The sequence below is a fragment of the Eurosta solidaginis genome, chromosome 3 (genome assembly GCF_040869045.1).
Source record: "Eurosta solidaginis isolate ZX-2024a chromosome 3, ASM4086904v1, whole genome shotgun sequence".
Lineage (NCBI taxonomy): Eukaryota > Metazoa > Arthropoda > Insecta > Diptera > Tephritidae > Eurosta > Eurosta solidaginis.
This window is the reverse complement of record NC_090321.1, coordinates 12,429,220-12,447,931: the sequence shown is the minus strand read 5'-3', so window position 1 is coordinate 12,447,931 and position 18,712 is coordinate 12,429,220. Positions and strand designations below refer to the sequence as shown.

Sequence of the window (18,712 nt, the reverse complement as noted above, 5' to 3'; positions counted from 1 at the left end):
CAGAACCGCTTGGTGGCTTATAACACTGAAGTTAAATAGTAATCACTTACGCTCTCATAAGCCAAGCGCCGTTCTGGACTTCTTGGGGATGCTCGGTATGGAGGAGGTGTTGTGAGGAGAGGGGGCCACAAAACGGATTTTTTACCATTAACTTTAAATTTTGGAGACAATTTCTACCCACGCTTCTTATTTTATTCAACGAGATCTACAAGAAAAATAGCAACACTGCTCAGGTTTTTTCTATGCAATTCGACTTAAATTTCTTAAATGTATACACAACAGTTACTACAGCATTGATATATAATAAGTTTACAAATAGTAATTAGATGGTTTTTTGCTAGTTATACCTAATATTTTATTAAAAATATATATTAGTACAATAATATCCTGTTGAGCTGTTATAGTTTAGCGTATCCTACAGAACATATTGCAACATCAAGTTACAAAAGGGCACAAAATTTGAATTGCTGGAAGATAGCTGCAGGGGGAGAGCGTATTGACTTTAAAATAGTAGCACTGGGTGAAGAAGACGATTTACATATACATCATAAAGCTCTTCAGGGTTAAGCGAACAATACGGACTATCTTTAACATGCACACGAAGATTTTGGAAGCTATATATGCCATAGGACAATGTTTATACTAATATTGCCGTCGTAATAAAAAATGTATCTGGATTTTTTTCTGTTTTGAGTTGATTACACAGGCGAAATCGGCTTGAAAATGAGAATTTATTCGTGCTTAAATATTTTTTAAATTGCAACATAACAGTTATAGTGAGTGGTATTAGATTCACGCTTTTGCAGTATCTACACATATTTTTCACAAATCCTAATGAAAAATGTGGATATCTACAAAATGACCGCAGTATCTACACTTTTTGTAGAAAACCAGGTGAAATTACAACATATTTTCTAATCAAAAACTACGTATTCCCAGCTTTTTTACGACTACTTTCCTTTTGTAGAAAGCCGTATCTACAAACCTGTAGATACTGCTCCTCAATAGCTTTGGTAACAAAGAGAAGCAAGAAGTCAAAGTTTAACTTTTTTTTGCATAAATCGAAAGATCACATCAAAATGAGTTAATATCTTTAATTTTTAATTGAAAAAAAAAAAATAACAACATATTGTGACGAATATTAGCAGCACTAAGCTGATACTAAGCAGCCACTCGTATGTACGTAAACAAATCAATCATCATTTACACACATACATACAAGGCAAGGAAGAGATACTCACAAACACATGTAATCATGTAGGTGATTTGTGCTCAATTACCAAGCAGGAGATACAGCAGAAGGCGAAACGTCTAGACTTTAGTAGAAATATGCGAATGAAGCGACGGAGAGTATAAAAGCAGCGCAAGCTGAGTAGCCAGTAATCAGTTTTGATTTATGTACGCTTTGGTTGTGAACTATAAGTGTTATTATGAAGTACTCTCAAAGTAGTCTAATAAAGACAATTTTTCATCATTGAATATGGAGTTATTTATTCAACAATTTAGCGATTCGAACGTTAGCAAAAGGTTGCAAATAAGCGGAATTTCTCAAAATTCGTTACGTTATGTTGAAAAGTACAGATGCGTTATGTTCAATATCTCAGTTGCAGTTGAAATGCAGATACCCACATCATTTATTAGGATGGCATACTTAGATAATTCTAGTTAACTTACTTGTTATTCGAACTTTGTGAGCTCCATTTCGGCGGGGATAGTCTAATTTATTCATATTCTATATTTTATAATTATTTTGTCGGCTCGATGAAAAGTATTAATTTAAATGTGCAAATATTTTGAATTTTTACAAATAAAGCCAAACGTCTGAAGAAAATGACCTTAGGAAAAATATTTTTGCAGAAAACTCGCTTGAATCGTTACAGTTTATATTAAAAATTTTTTTGTTGATTCGTTCAATTATTTGTGTTTTTCGTCCATAAAAGATGATCGATCGTTCGAACTTAAGTACCAAACTCTGATTTGTGTATTGCATTCCTTCTTCATTTCTTTCAAAAGCCTTATGAGGCTGCTTATTTCTATGGTAAACAACGACATTCATCTAAAAGCAAAGAGAACATTTTAAATTTATTTTATATTACACAAAGTTGTATTTTGGTACATTAGTTGGGGTAAAATAGCATCAAATTCCATAGGTAGTTTTGGCAGATTATGATAATTTAAGTGTTTTTAATTATTTTCATTTAAAATAAAGCGAGACTACATAATATACATATTAGAGCGGGTCAAATTGTATGGATGGATTTTTTTTTCATCAGGAGTATAGCAAAAACGTAATCTACAGATGATTCTAAGAAAAATTGCTGAAGACACCATAGCTCTAAGTCCGATTTCGAGGTGCCGATTTTTGCAAAATAGATATTTTGCCATATGAATGTAGGGTTTGGCCAAAAAATCTTCATAGCTTCTGATAGAATTATAGGAAAAATATCATATTGGGCTTACTTTAAAGGTATTTTACGTACTTTTCAGAATCTGTATTAATATCGATAGTGTTTTTGAATTTTAGTAAAGATATCAGGTTTAAATTATGAGAAATTCGCCTAAAATGAACTTTTAACTACTATATTGTCATTTTTGACAAATTTCTTATGGACTTTTTTTCTTTACAGCTAAACAAAGTTCAGAACATTTTCAACAACTTTCATTCAGACAATTTTCTTTTTTCGAATTCGTTTTAGTAGAAAAAAATTTTCAAATAGAATCCTATATTTTCAAGTAATAAACAAAAAAAACACAATTTTTATAATTTTAATGTAATTTCTTTAAAAAATTATATTTTTACTTAGAATTTACCATTTTAACGTATTTTTCAAAATAAAAATAATGTTACGTTATTATTTTTTAAATCTTTTTTGCTCTCCATTGCTGGTTGTTTTTCACGGCTTTCTGCTGTAACAGCCATAAAATCTTCACGTTTTTTTTTATAACACGTTTGGAAACAGATGTTAACAACTGTACATATCTTTCTGTTCCTTGCATATGCATTGGAATATTAGGATCATCTAGTGTTGGCTCATCATAATCTAAGAATTGTACCAGGTGATCGTATGGAATATTTCTTTTTGACCCGCTCTAATATGTATGTATGTATCTATTTTAATAAAAGTTAGCATGTAATAGAAATAAAATTAACTTTGGGTTATATAATTTGCAGGTGATATAGTCCGAGCTCTTCCTCCAATTTGTGAAGCACCGTACTGAATAATTCTTGTTTAAAAGATTTTAATGGAAGGAGGGTATTGCTTCGGAACCATGGTCATATTTAAGAAAATTGTTTGTAAAGTTTTGATGTTAATTTGACCGGGACTTCAAATTAGAAAAAATAGCTTTGGCTGCATTTGCAGGGAGTAGGAGGAAATAGCAGGGAAAGAGAGCGAGGAGAAAAGGGAAATATTTTAAAATACACATACACATAACTAGCTTAATATTTGTTGCAGATAGGCTTTATGTAATTTAAAGATAAACTTGAATACAGTTAAAGCAAATGTGGCCGAAACAACCCAAATTCGTAAAATATATTAGCAACAATTTCAAAGAGGAGGACATTGTGGTGTGGTAGGAATCTACTCCGCCTGCCACAGCAACGTTCCTGGGTTCAAGTCCCGCGTAAAGTAACATCAAAAATGTAGAAAAAGGTGTTTCCAATTAGATCTTGGTGGCTTCGTAGTGGTTTGGCAAACACCCCCAGTTTATTTTTGCCATAAAAAGCTTCCCAGGCAAAATTAATTGGTCTTGATGCCATTCGTAGACGTCATAACACATGTAGATCCCGTCCCGCCAATTTGTAGGGAAACAATTAAAAATGAGAATGACGCAGATTGGAAGAGAAGCTTGACCTAAATCTCCTCGGAAGTGACTCAGTGTTTTTTTATTTAGGTTAGGTTGAACTGGCTTTTCAATTGTTCGATGACCAAACTTAAAAATATCATTTAGGTACCAGGCCTTACAACAACAACAAGGTCGTGCTCAACCGTTTCTATCTATAGCCTGCAATAGCTCCTTCTAACGAGGCCTGATTTATAAGCATGTGACGCCAGAAGGCAGAGTACAGTAAGTAAGCCCATCATGGGCCTTAAGTCTTCTCTCTTTCGAGATATAAGCAACTTTTCTTGATGGATCACATGCTCCATTGGGACGTCTACCGTACATTCATCGAATATTAGGTATGGTAGCCCTATATTTGATAAGGAGGAGAAAAGGGATAGATGAATAAAGAAAAGAAGGTGAATGATGGGAGGGAGAAAAGTATATGGTAAAGAGAGGGTAAACAAAGTGAAAACTTTTAAGACAGAAGACCTGTAGGTATCTTTAAGACAGAGTAGTATTCAATTTTATTCGAAAATATTTAAAGTATCTAATTATTTAAATATATACCAAGTATGGTGATTCTGTCCATGAAGAAGGTAACTATGAGCAAAAGAAGAGGGGAATGACGAGCGATTCAAGGGGTTGTAAAGCGTAATACAAGCCAGTTGTCAATCTCATCTTCTGGCTAACCCAAGTACCTCAAGGAACTAGGAAGTATCTTAACCCCCAGCGGGTTAGGGGGTTCGAATATACGCGCTGTAGGTATGCCTGTCGTAAGAGGCGACTAAAATACCAAATAGATTCAAGGGGTAGTGTAGCGCAACCCTTTTAAGGGGTTGCCATCGCAATATATATGTAGCTTCCCCAATCCAATTGTCAACCTCACCTATACGTGGCGAATTGTGTTTCATTAACAGCCGAGGCTCAGGCGACCCCGAATGGATCTAGGGGGTGGGAGGGCGGTATGGCCTAGAAAGTCGCATGTGGTCATACCCACCTCCCCAAGGACTTCGGGGAGAGTCCTTATCGCTACAAAAACAACATCAGGAAGTATCTTAAGGGTTCTTGTTACCGGAACGTGCCTGATCTATGTATATATATTAGGGTGGGTCGATTTGTATGGACGAAAGTTAACCGATATCGCGCCATCGATTTTTCGATAGGATTTGGGCACAGGAAAAAAATTCCACTACGCATACCCAAAAAAATAATTTTCGAGCCTGCGAAATTTTATTTTTTTTTTGATTTTTTTCGAGTTTGATTTTTAAGGTTTTTTAAGGGATACTATCATCTCTAAGCCGATGCTAAGCAGTGACTTGTATGCACATCAATAATTCAATCATTATGTCTACACATATGTACGTACACGCAGCGGAGAAGCAACGTACAAACACATGCAGATATCTTATCTGAGATGCTCCCAAAAGTATGCAATTATAATTGTGGATTGTCGCTCACAAATACACGCGCATATAAGAGCTCTACACGTACATCTGTAGTTATAAATATATAGCAGTAACTAAGTAAATTCTGGAAGAGCCTAGAAGTATGCAAACGAGAAATCGCAAAGTATAAAAGGCCGCCACAGTAGAGGCGCGACAATCAGTTTGATTTAAGCATTCCATCTGTCGAGCAGTAGCAGTGTTATTTTTTAATGTACTTTAATAAAGGCCATTTTGCATTATTGAATAGTGGTGTTATTTAGTCAACAGTTTAGTGATTCGAACGTTAGCAGAAGATTGCAAATAAGGGGAATTGCAGAAAATTCGTTACAATTGGTGTCAGAAGAGGAATTGTTACATAAATTCCAGAGGACAAAAGGGACATGACAAATTTAAGTGAATTGAAGATCCAGCAACTGAAGGAGTTGGAGAGCCGTGGATTGAATCCAACCGGCATTAAGCTCGAACTTCAGGCGCAAAACGAAAGACCAAGCAGAGAGGAGATGTCAGCAGAGAGTCCCATTGCGAAGTCATATTAGGCACAGTGGAACAGTTTAGAATTGATATGCGGTTGCTTGCATTGAGTATGGGACAGTGAGGATGGTCAATGCAAGAAGAAACTGATAGTTGTTCCCAGAAAGAGGATTCCTGACGTGCTCAGCGAGCTGCATAATGGTCCAAGTGGAGGTCATCTTGGAATCACGAAGACGCTCGAGAAAATTAAGCAGAGATTCTATTGGGTCGGTTGCCGTCAGTCGGCCACCGAGTGGATTGCCAACTGCGAGGTTTGCAACAGAGCGAAAGGGCTCAAAACACGAAGTCATGGCCAGATTAAGCAGTAGATTTCAGGTGCACCATTTGAAAGGATCGCCATGGATGTCGCAGGTCCATTTCCTACTAGCAACCACGGAAAAAAATACGTACTGGAGGTTATGGATTATTTCAGTAAATGGCCAGAGGTATACCCAATCCCAAACCAAGAAGCGGAAACAGTAGCAGAAGTGGTTACAAACGATTGGGTTGCAAGGTATGGTGTACCAATAGAGTTACATTCTGACCAAGGCAGGAATTTTGAATCAGCTGTGTTCCAAGAAATGTATAGGAAGTTGAGCATTCGAAAAACACAGACAACTGAATTGTATCCTCAGTCCGATGGTATGGTGGAACGTTTCAATAGAACATTGGAGGAGCATTTAAGGAAAGTAGTAGACAAGTACCATAAGGATTGGGATACACACATATCATTCTTCTTGATGGCTTACCGATCGGCAGTACATGAGACAACGGGCCAAACTCCCGCAAGGGTAATTTTTGGCAATGACCTTTGACTGCCAGCTGATTTGAAGTATGGAATAGATGCCGATGCGGAGAGAAATGTCAAGAAATCCACTGGTATCTTGGAAGAAGAGCTGAGAGAGATACACGATCTGTTAGGGCAACGAGCAAAGATTATGAGTGACAAGATCAAAGCGAGGTACGATAAAGCAATTAATTCGGAAGGGCTTCAGGAAGGAGATTTGGTGCTGTTATACAACCCACAACGAAAAAAAGGTTTGGGATTCAAGGGGTTGTGTAGCGCAATATATAGCTTATCCAACCCAATTGTCAACCTCACCTTCGAGCGGCGAATCCCGTTTCACTAACACACGAGGCTCTGGCGACCCCAAGCTCCTCATGGAACTTGGGGGTGGGGAGGGAGGGATGTCCTGAAGGTTTAATGTGGCCATATAAATCGTTCCCGAGATGGTCGGCCAGCACCTTAATGGTGCTGTGTTACCGGAGCGTATCGGATCTGTGTCCGACAAAGGACCATCACATCGATAACACTCCCCGGGGCATTCGGGGAGTAACCTAATCGCTACAACAACAACAACAACAAAAAAGGTTTGTCCCCGAAATTGCAGTGTAATTGGGAAGGCCCATACAAAGTTGTAAAACGGATCAACGATGTAGTGTACCGCATACAAACCATTGGTAAACCACGAACCAAAATGAAAGTGGTTCATTTGGAAAGGATGGCAGCGTTTAGATCGAGAGATTTGTCTGATCGGGACGATCAGACTTAGGTGGAGGGCAGTGTTACGAATATTAGCAGCCCTAAGGGATATTATCATCTCTAAGCCGATGCTAAGCAGTGACTTGTATGCACATCAATAATTAAATCATTATGTCTACACATATGTACGCATGGCGGAACGATACAAGGTGGCAGCATGGAACACCCGAGGATATAGCTCAAGCATTGAATTCCTTCTTTGTTGATAGTATTGGTGACATAAATCGAGAAATCGAAACTTTGGATAGTGGCGACAGTGTGCAATACACGGTTAGCACATGTCTGAAATTCCAAGAAGTTACGGTTGATGATGTCATATTGGTAGCTAAAAGGTTAAAAAATAAAATCGGAGGAACAAATTTACTATCAGAAGGAGTAATTAAGGATTCGATTTCATACATGGGACATTTCTATGCGGATATCATAAATAAATCATTAGTAGAGGGAATAGTGCCCGACGCATGGAAAATATCAACAATAGTGCCAATAAAGAAGGTAAAAAATTCATTAAAGGCAGAAGATCTGAGACCGATCAACACGCTGCCGAATATCGAAAAAATTCTAGAAACAGTAGTAAAAGATCAGCTCATAAGTTACTTGGAAATAAATAAAATACTAATTAAAGAACAATCCGGTTTCAGAGAAGGCCACTCTTGTGAAACGGCTTTAAATTATGTAATATCGAGTTGGAAAGAAGAACTAAATCAAAAGAAAAGTATACTTGCGGTTTTTATCGACTTAAAGAGAGCATTTGAAACTATAGACAGAAATATAATGATTAAAAAATTAGAAAAAATTGGAATTAGGGGCAACGAGCAGCAGTGGTTTCAGAGCTTTTTAGGTAACCGAAGACAAAAAACAGACATTGAGTCGGTTGTACCGGAAGAGGTATTGACAGGAATTGGATTGCCACAAGGATCGGTTTTGGCACCGGTCCTATTTAACATATATATAAATGATATATCTTCGGCGCTAAAACATAGTAAAATAAGGCTGTTTGCGGATGACGCACTGATCGAAGTAAGTGAACTTGATATCATGTTAGCTAGGAGCAAAATGCAGGAAGACTTGAACACTCTATACAGGTGGCTTTGTAACAATAAGCTTAAACTTAATGTTAATAAAACCCATTTTATGGTCATATCTAGAGCGATGAATAAGGAATCTTGTAATATCGAGCTAAAAATAATGAACTCAAACATTAACGAAGTTAAAACTTTTAAGTACTTAGGGGTTCAGAAAGATAATAAATTAAAATTTCATGATCATATTGATTATATAGTTGCCAAAATAGGCAAGAAAATTGGTTTTTGGAAAAGGTCATGCAAATTTATCAGTAGAAAATACAAACTGAAAGTGTATAAATCCGTCATAGAGCCGCATTTCATATATTGTCCCACAATATTCTTTATGGCCAATGAAACTCAGGTAGATAAGCTACAAGTTATGCAAAATAAAGCTATGAGATTTATATTAAACATGAGGTATGATACTCCCATTAATAACATGATAGAAGCACTAAACTGGTTGAGTATAAAACAGCTCATATTCTAACACAGTATGAAATTTGTATTTAATATTAAGCACGGTAAATTACCAACATATCTCAGCGAAAAGCTTAGATATGTAAATGATGCACATTCATACGTAATCAGAGAAAACAATAATTTTAGATTACCTCTTTTCAAAACAGAAGTGGACAAGCAAAATATATTTTATAAGGGCCTGAAATATTTCAATGAACTTCCTAATCACATAAAAAGTAGTAATAACTTCAATACTTTTAAAAAAAGTTTATTGGAGCATTGTAAAACCCTTCCAATAAGATACAGTTTTTTTTTTCTTTTATTTTTTACATGACATACCGATACTGGAGCGCGAAAAGGTAATGTTAATACCGGTAGCAGCAAAATACAATGCACCCGGCCCTAAGGAAAAGATAATCAGTCGCCACCTGTAACTCCAGACAGTTCCAACAACAAATTTCGCTGGAATTCGGTATTTTCAGCCTATATTTACTGTTGCTGATCGGGATCACTCGCATTCCGACAGCATTAATATAACAATAAAATTATATGATGTGTAACCAAAATAAGGTCAAACAAAAGTTGGAGCAGGGGGGATTGGAAACACGTCCTTTTCAACCTCCCAATATATTTTGAGCTGTGCTGATCGGAATCTTCATGCGTTCCGACAGCGTCTTTACTAAACAAAGTTGAGGGGTGATTGGGTACACTTCAATTTCCTACATCCAAAGACATGTTTAGCTGTGTTGATCGGAGACCAATACATTCCGACAGCTTAAAATACAAATGTAATTGAAAAATATAAGTTCCAAATTTTGTTGCCTTAAGCTGGGAGCCCTGGAGGATTGGAAACGCGTCCTTTCCAACCTTCCTTAAATGACTGGCTCCCAGACTCGTCCGTTTGTTACGCCAGTAAATATGCTGATCGGAATCACACGGCATTCCAACATCATATTCAATAGAAATAAATGATATAATAATGAATTGTACTTAGTAATTTAAGTTTTAGGCCTAAACAGCCGTAATCTAATATATATTATAAATGGCAAAGTTTGGATGTTTGGATGTTTAGATGTTTGGATGTTTGGATGTTTGTCCAGACGTTTGTCTTTGTGACTCAATCACGCAAGAACGGCTGGACGGATTCATATGAAATTTGGCATGCATATAGCCAATAGTCTAGAAGGATCTACTAGCTATATATTTTTCAAAAGGGGCGTGGTCTCCGCCCCCTAGGAACAGTTATAATTTAATTATTATATTTTTTTGTCTTTGCGACTGAATCACGCCAGAACGGCTTCACGGATTTTGATGAAATTTGGGACAGAGATAATAGGCTACTGGCCAAATTTTTTTCAAACATGGAAAGGGGGAAGGGGGTCCCACGACTCCTTCGAATAATTACTTTTTAACAATTTTTACACATTATAACTTTACGTATACTGACCTTCACCAATATTACAAACTCAATGGGAGAAATAAGTCGAGGGCTTACAAAGTGAGCAGTGATACACCCTCCCCCCCCCCCCCCCCCTCCTTTCCACTCTCGTGCAAAATCTATAAATTGTTATAACTCAATGTAAATTTTGTCCTAAAATCAATAATTTTTGGTATCTGGCTCATACAGATCGAGATCTAAACAATTTTGGAAAAACGATCAGTGGTACTCTCCTCCTCCCGCCATCTGCCTTCCTTCAATTGTTTTTATTAGCACGCTTTTATTAGCTTTACCTGTATGTTTCTTTGTAACTCTTCATTCGCTACAACGCGCCTGTTGCCTTATTAACATGGTTTTATAATTATCTTCACCCTATTTGTAATCCCGTTTGGGTCATATCGAGACCCTTCAGGGATCATTTCTGGATGGTTTTCGGGATCCGTTCGCGATCCCGCCGGGGTCATTTCTGGACTTTTTGGGACTATTCCGGGATTATTTTGGGACCCTTCCGGGATCATTTGTGTATAGTTCTCGGGATCCGTCCGGGATTCCGTCGGGATTATTTTGGGACATTTTCGGGACTATTCCGGGATCATTTCGGGACTATTTCGCGATCATTTGGGGACCCTTCCGGCATCATTTCTGGACGGTTTTCGGGATCCGTCCGGGATCCCGTCGGGGTCATTTCGGAACTTTTTCTCGACTAAGACGGGATCATTTGGGGAGCCTTTCGGCATCATTTCTGGATGGTTTTCGGGATCCGTCCGGGTCCCGTCGGGGTCATTTCTGGACTTTTTCTCGACTGATACGGGATCATTTGAGGACCCTTTCGGCATCATTTCTGGATGGTTTTCGGGTTCCGTCCGGATCCCGTCAGGGTCATTTCGGGGCCCTTTCTCGACTAATACGGGATCATTTGGGGACCCTTACGGCATCATTTCTCGATGGTTTTCGGGATCCGTCCTGGATCCCGTCGGGGTCATTTCGGGACTTTTTCTCGACTAATACGGGATCATTTGGGGACCTTTTCGGCATCATTTCTGTGTGGTTTTCGGGATCCGTTCGGGATCCCTTCAGGGTCATTTTGGGACTTTTTCTCGACTAATACGGGTTCCTTTGAGGTACCTTCCGGCATCATTTCTAGATGGTTTTCGGGATCCATCAGGGATCCCGTCGGGGTCATTTCTGGACTTTTTCTCGACTAATACGGGATCATTTGGGGTAGCTTCCGGCATCATTGCTAGATGGTTTTAGGGATCCGTCCGGGATCCCGTCTTGGTCATTTCGGGACTTTTTCTCGACTTATACGGGATCTTTTGGGGACCCTTTCGGCATCATTTCTCGATGGTTTTCGGGATCCGTCCGGAACCCATCGGGGTCATTTCGGGACTTTTTCTCGACTAATACGGGATCATTTGGGGACGCTTTCGGCATCATTTCTGGATGGTTTTCGGGATCCGTCCGGGATCCCGTCGGGGTCATTTCGGGACTATTTCGGGATCATTTGGGGTACCTTCCGGCATCATTTCTAGATGGTTTTCGGGATCCGTCCGGGATCCCGTCGGGGTCATTTCGGGACTTTTTCTCGACTAATACGGGATCATTTGGGGACGCTTTCGGCATCATTTCTGGATGGTTTTCGGGATCCGTTCGGGATCCCGTCTTGGTCATTTCGGGACTTTTTCTCGACTTATACGGGATCATTTGGGGACCTTTTCGGCATCATTTCTGTATGGTTTTCGGGATCCGTTCGGGATCCCTTCAGGGTAATTTTGGGACTTTTTCTCGACTAATACGGGTTCATTTGAGGTACCTTCCGGCATCATTGCTAGATGGTTTTCGGGATCCGTCCAGGATCCAATCAGGGTCATTTCGGGACTATTTTGGGATCATTTGGGGTACCTTCCGGCATCATTTCTATATGATTTTGAGGATCCGTTCGGGATCCCGTCGGGGTTATTTCGGGACTTTTTCTCGACTAATACGGGATCATTTGGCGACCCTTTCGGCATCATATCTGGATGCTTTTCGGGATCCGTCCGGGAACCCGTCGGGTCTTTTCGGGACTTTTTCTCGACTAATACGGGATCATTTGGGGACGCTTTCGGCATCATTTCTGGATGGTTTTCGGGATCCGTCCGGGATCCCGTCTTTGTCATTTCGGGACTTTTTCTCGACTTATACGGGATCATTTGGGGACCCTTTTGGCATCATATCTGGATGCTTTTCGGGATCCGTCCGGGAGCCAGTCGGGGTCATTTCGGGACTTTTTCTCGACTAATACGGGATCATTTGGGGACGCTTTCGGCATCATTTCTGGATGGTTTTCGGGATCCGTCCGGGATCCCGTCGGGGTCATTTCGGGACTATTTCGGGATCATATGGGGTACCTTCCGGCATCATTTCTAGATGGTTTTCGGGATCCGTCCGGGATCCCGTCAGGTTCATTACGGAACTATTTTGGGATCCTTTGGGGTACCGTCCGGCATCATTTCTATATGGTTTTGAGGATCCGTCCGGGATTCCGTCGGGGTCATTTCGGGAATTTTTCTCGACGAATACGGGATCATTTGGGGATGCTTTCGGCATCATTTCTGGATGGTTTTCGGGATCCGTCCGGTATCCCGTCGGGGTCATTTCGGGACTATTTCGGGATCATTTGGGGTACCTCCCGGCATCATTTCTAGATGGTTCTCGGGATCCGTCCGGGATCCCGTCGGGGTCATTGCGGTACTATTTCGGGATCATTTGAGGTACCTTCCGGCACCATTTCTAGATGGTTTTAGGGATCCGTCCGGGATCCCGTCAGGGTCATTTCGGGACTATTTCGGGATACCTTCCGGCATCATTTCTGGATAGTTTGTGGGATCCATCCGGGATCCCGACGGGGTCAATTCAGGACTTTTTCTTGACTAATACGGGATGATTCGCGGACCCTTTCGGCATTATTTCTGGATGCTTTTCGGGATCCGTCAGGAATCCCGTCGGGGTCATTTCGGGACTTTTTCGGGACTAATACGGGCTAATTAGGGGAGCCTTCCGGCATAATTTCTGGATGGTTTTCGGGATCTTTACGGGATCCTGCCAGGGTCATTTCGGGACTATTTCAGGATCATTCGGGGTACCTTCCGGCATCATTTCTATATGATTTTGAGGATCCGTCCGGGATCCCGTCGGGGTTATTTCGGAACTTTTTATCGACTGGTATCGGATCATTAGGGGACCCTTTCGGCATAATTTCTGGATGGTTTTCGGGATCCGTCCGGAATCCCTTCCGAGTCATTTCGGAACTTTTTTGGGACTATTTGGGGATCATTTGGGGTATTTTCCGGCATCATTTCTGTATGGTATTCGGGATCATTTGGGGTCCCTTCCGGCATAATTTCTGGATGGTTTTCGGTCATTTCGGAACTATTAGGGGATCATTTGAGCACATTCCGGCATCATTTCTGGATAGTTTTTGGGATCCGTGAGGGATCCCGTCGGGGTAATTTCTGGACTTTTCAGATATTGTTTCGGGATTATTTTGGGTTTCCAAGATCATTTCTGGATGGATTTCGAGATCTGTCCGGGATCCCGTCAGGGTCATTTAGGAGTCCGTTCGAGATCCCGTCAGGGTCATTTCGGGACTATTAGGGGATCATTTGAGGACCTTTCCGGCATCATTTCTGGATAGTTTTCGGAATCCGTCTGGGATCCCGTCGGGGTCATTTCAGGACTTTTTCGGGACTAATACGGGATCATTTTGGGACCCTTCCGGAATCATTTCTGTGTGGTTTTCGCGATCCGTCGTGGATCCCCTAAGGACCCTTCCTGGATATTTTCTGGATGGTTTTTGAGAACCGTCCGGGAACCCGTCAGGGTCATTTCGGGATCATTTTGGTACCCTTCAGGCATCATTTCTTTGTGGTTCTCTGGATAAGTCTAGAATCGTGTCGTTGTCATTTCGGGTTTTTTGGGACTATTCCGGGAACTTTTGGAGACCCTTCCGTGGCATTTCTAAATGGTTTTCGGGATCTGTCCGCGATAGCGTCGGGGTCATTTCGTGGATTTTTCTGGATAATTTCGGCATCATTTGGGGATCCTGTCAGGTTATCAGCTCATTTAGTTCTTTTTTTACTCAATTACGAAAATAAAATGTATTGGACAGAAACATCTTTTTAAACAGATAACTTGATAAGCAGGCTAACGTTAATATCCCATATATTTAATTTTCTCCTTGCGGACAGGGCCGCGGGTAAAGGCTAGTAATAAATAAATTAAATTAAATTGATTATAAACTTTTTTATTTGATTTGATACTTGAGGCGCAGTACGATTTTGACATTTGTCCATCGAATTTACAAAAACAAAGTACATGGGATTTTTATTTATGTTTGTAGGTATGTCACCATGCTGCCACCTTGTATCGTTCCGCTATGTATGTACGTACACGCAGCGGAGAAGCAACGCACAAACACATGCAGATATCTTATTTGAGATGCTCCCAAAAGTATGCAATTATAATTATGGAAGTGTCGCTCACAAATACACGCGCATATGAGAGCTCTACACGTACATCTGTAGTTATAATTATATAGCAGTAACTAAGTAAATTCTGGAATAGCCTAGAAGTATGCAAACGAGAAATCACAAAGTATAAAAGGCCGCCACAGTAGAGGCGCGACAATCAATTTGATTTAAGCATTCCATCTGTCGAGCAGTAGCAGTGTTATTTTTGAAAGTACTTTAATAAAGGCCATTTTGCATTATTGAATAGCGGTGTTATTTGTTCAACAGTTTAGTGATTCGAACGTTACCAGAAGATTGCAAATAAGGGGAATTGCAGTAAATTCGTTACAATATGTATATATATACATATATATTTTTTTTTTTTTTTCAAAAAACTGTTATCGCCAACGTTTTTGGGGTCGGAGAGTGTATACATGAAAATTATACAATCAAATAAATTTTTTTTTATTAGTTCATGAAAAAAACCTTAAAAATCAAGGTCGAAAAAAGTCAAATAAATGCAATTTCTCAGGCTCCAAAATTATTTTTTTGGGTATGCGTAGTGGAACTTTTTTTCCTTAGCCCAAATCCTATCGAAACATCGATGGCGCGATATCGGTTAATAATTCGACCCAGTCTAATGTATATCTTTAAAAGGACGATCAATTTATCTTTACAAGAATATGTGGAAAATTGTGCACAGTTAAAGCGGAGGGAAACGACACAAAAGAGTAAGGGGAAATAGTGCGGGCTGGGGGTAGGTGGTGGGGTAGGGGGTGTGAGGCAAAGAATTATTGGGAGGACCAAAGGCAGTAAGGGAATAGGATGCACAAAGAAAGCTGACAGCGAAAATAGTGGAAGGGAAATGGAAAAGGCAGTGTCAGATAAAGAGAAAAGTTGTATGTGGGAGGTTCCATAAGAAACTGAACCTTGGTGCGGAAATAACTTTTCTTATAAAACTGCAGACTGGAGTGAATATTTTTTGATTTTATAAGATTATATACTTTGAACTTAAAATAAATAATTTTTAAAAATATAGATTTGTGGGTTGTTATATCGAACAGTATTAATGTCTCACACGTGAAAAAAAAGTTGTTATACTAAATTTGCAAGTCTTTCTTTCATTTTTAACTTGCTATACAATGTTAGAAATTCGCTTTAAATATATCCCACAATTCAGTTATGACGTCTTTGAAGTTGTTAAGGAATTATTCAAAAGTGTAATTAGATCCAGTCGAAATTTTAAACAAAATCGGGCATCTATGAAGTAGGTTTATTCATTCGTCAGAGTTAATTTACAAAATTTTTCAAAAATACGTGGGTTTAACCCTATGTTTTTTATTTTTATAATAGTTATTAATAAATGTCAAGTGTCTCAGCCTATCTCAGCCTATCTATAGAACCAGAAACCCAAAACTAGTTTTATCAGAATGTTTCAACAAAGGTGAAATATCGAGTACAATCCCAGCCGTAATGATGGAACCAATGGTAGGGAAAGGAGAAGGTTGGGGGATCGAAAGTTAGAACAGAAAAGAAAAAAGGATGTGGAAGACCGAATGCAAGGCGAAAAGAAAGAGGTCAAGAAGTTAAAGGAAAGGTAAATAGAAGAAAGGGCATTCAAGGGCTGTGTAGCACAACCCTTCAGGTTGCCAGCGCAATATACAGCTTCTCCAAATCCAATTGTCAACCTCACCTATCCGCGGAGAATCCTGTATCACTAACAGACGAGGCTCTGGCGACCCCAAGCTCGTCGTGGAACTTGGGGGTGGGGAGGGAGGGATGGCCTGAAGGTTTAATGTAGCCATATAAATCGTTCCCGAGCAAAGGACCATCACATCGATAACACTCCCCAAAGCCTTCGGGGAACAACCTTATCGCTACAACAACAACAAGGAACTGTGAGAGCAAAAGATAACTACTAAGAAAATGAACAGGCTTATGGAAAGGAATCGGCAGTGGGAAATGTTATGAAATCGCTTGGAATACTTTGGAATTTTTTTTGTATATTAGACTGAGCCGCAGCGGCCACCGTGGTGTGATGGTAGCGTGGGTTCACACCCCGGGCAAAGCAACATCAAAATTTAGAAATAAGATTTTTCAATTAGAAGAAAATTTTTCTAAGCAAAGTCGCTCTCGCCATTGTTTGGCAAGTACTCTGAGTGTTATATTTCTGCCATGAAAAGCTCTCAGTGAAAACTCATCTGCCTCGCAGATGCCGTTCGGAATCCGCATAAAACAAGTAGGTCCCGTCCCGCCAATTTGTAGGAAAAATTAAAAAGGGGCGTGACGCAAATTGGTAGAGAAGCTCGGCTTAAAATCTTTTCGGAAGTTATCGCGCCTTATATTTATTTATTTATAGGCCCCAGCGAGTCCAGGGAGCGTTTACTAGTAAATTTATAAATAAATATTTTGTTATTTATTTATTCCAAGCTTGTCTTACCTAAATATGTTTATATGTATAATGCAAATTAACCATTTGCCACTATTAAAAGTCAAAAGTTCTTATTACTCTTATTCACTATTATTGTTGTATATTTCGTTATAAAATTAATTTTATTAATTTTTCTGCTCGGATATGTTTTCTTGATTTCGCACACATATTTACACACGGTCGATATGTATTGTTATATATTTTATTGCATCACTATACGGTTTGAATCCCTAATTTGATTTTAAAATATCAAATGATAAATTTATTCACATTTATGAAAATAGGTTCGCCTGCATAATGTTGGAATAGCCGAAAGTAGAGCGACTTTATGGCAGGCTTTTGTCAAATTGTTGCTTGTATGAGATGTACGTTACTCCACATGCAATAGCACCAATCATATATGTATGTCCGAATGTGTGCATCATATCGCACATCATCTTCAGAAAAGATGCAACACAAAATTTATAGTTTTCCAAAAGGACTACATTCCAATAGGAATCATGCTGTGCTGACAAATTAATTTACTACAGACACGTTATTCAATTTAGACTTCTGTCAAGAAATAAATATGAGGCTTTAAAATAAATTTGCATCCTCTAGATGTTAGAAGTGTTCAAATGCGTCAAAAATCATGTTTCTTTAGTTGTGCCTCTTTTGAGGTTTCTGTGCGATATATTGTGTATTAATTTCTAATGAACTCAAGTTATATTTGCACTAAACCAATAAGGAATTAATATCGAAGGATATTTTTTTATAAATCACTTAATTTAGCTTAATCATAAATTCGGAAGTTTTTTTTAAAGCCTTGTTAAAATTAGATACGAAAATTTTTCACTGCGATTCAAGTACGTATATATGTAAATGTATGTATGTACATACATATATATGTGGTCAACCCATTCCCTTCAATCTCATACATTTTTGCTCTTTGCTTACAATTTTAATTATTTCGGATTAAAGCAATTATATTAACAAATCTCAAATACTTTTTTCTATAAAATATGCACCAAATGAAATTGGAAAACACTTAAAAACTACAATTATTGTTCTTTAAAGCAAGTGCAAAATCTCGCAAAGTGGAAAACGCCATTTTTATTGAACAATTTCTTATCGGTGCTCTTTTTTGCCATTATTCGTGGTGAATTAGAAGAACTTCCTACTGTGAATGTGGCTAAGCCGAATGCATTGTGCCATTGTGAATTCATACTAGCATGGCGCAACGATACAAGGTGGCAGCATGGGACAACTGATTATAAACTTTTTTTATTTGAATTGATACATCAACTTCCGACGCAGTACGATTTTGACATTTGTCCATCGAATTTACAAAAACAAAGTACATCAAACTTTTATTTATGTTTGTAGGTATGTCGCCATGCTGCCACCTTGTATCGTTCCGCCATGCATACTAGTGTCCATCACAAATAAAACAAGATTGCGCATTGCACATGTAAACAAAAGATCAGCTGTTTTTTATGGGCAATTTGAACGTAATTTTCCTTTA

At 38.9% G+C, this 18,712-nt stretch overlaps 1 protein-coding gene across 10 annotated transcripts in view; it reads right to left on the bottom strand.

The window, feature by feature from the left end:
* Nucleotides 1–18,326, bottom strand: part of Smurf (SMAD specific E3 ubiquitin protein ligase) — a 59,644-nt gene extending 41,318 nt beyond the window's left edge. Inside the window, exons 1-3 of one of the 10 annotated variants that reach the window (XM_067770843.1) lie at nucleotides 18,088–18,323; nucleotides 17,218–17,438; nucleotides 1,675–2,056 (exon numbers count right to left, since the gene is read on the bottom strand). In XM_067770843.1, the coding sequence (XP_067626944.1) occupies nucleotides 1,675–1,729 (55 nt within the window). In that variant the 5' untranslated portion in view covers nucleotides 1,730–2,056; nucleotides 17,218–17,438; nucleotides 18,088–18,323. Of the gene's footprint in view, nucleotides 1–1,674; nucleotides 2,057–17,217 lie in introns of all 10 variants that reach the window. The other 9 variants (XM_067770846.1, XM_067770845.1, XM_067770847.1 and 6 more) reach the window with 9 other exon arrangements.
* Between the last annotated feature and the right edge of the window lie 386 nt (nucleotides 18,327–18,712).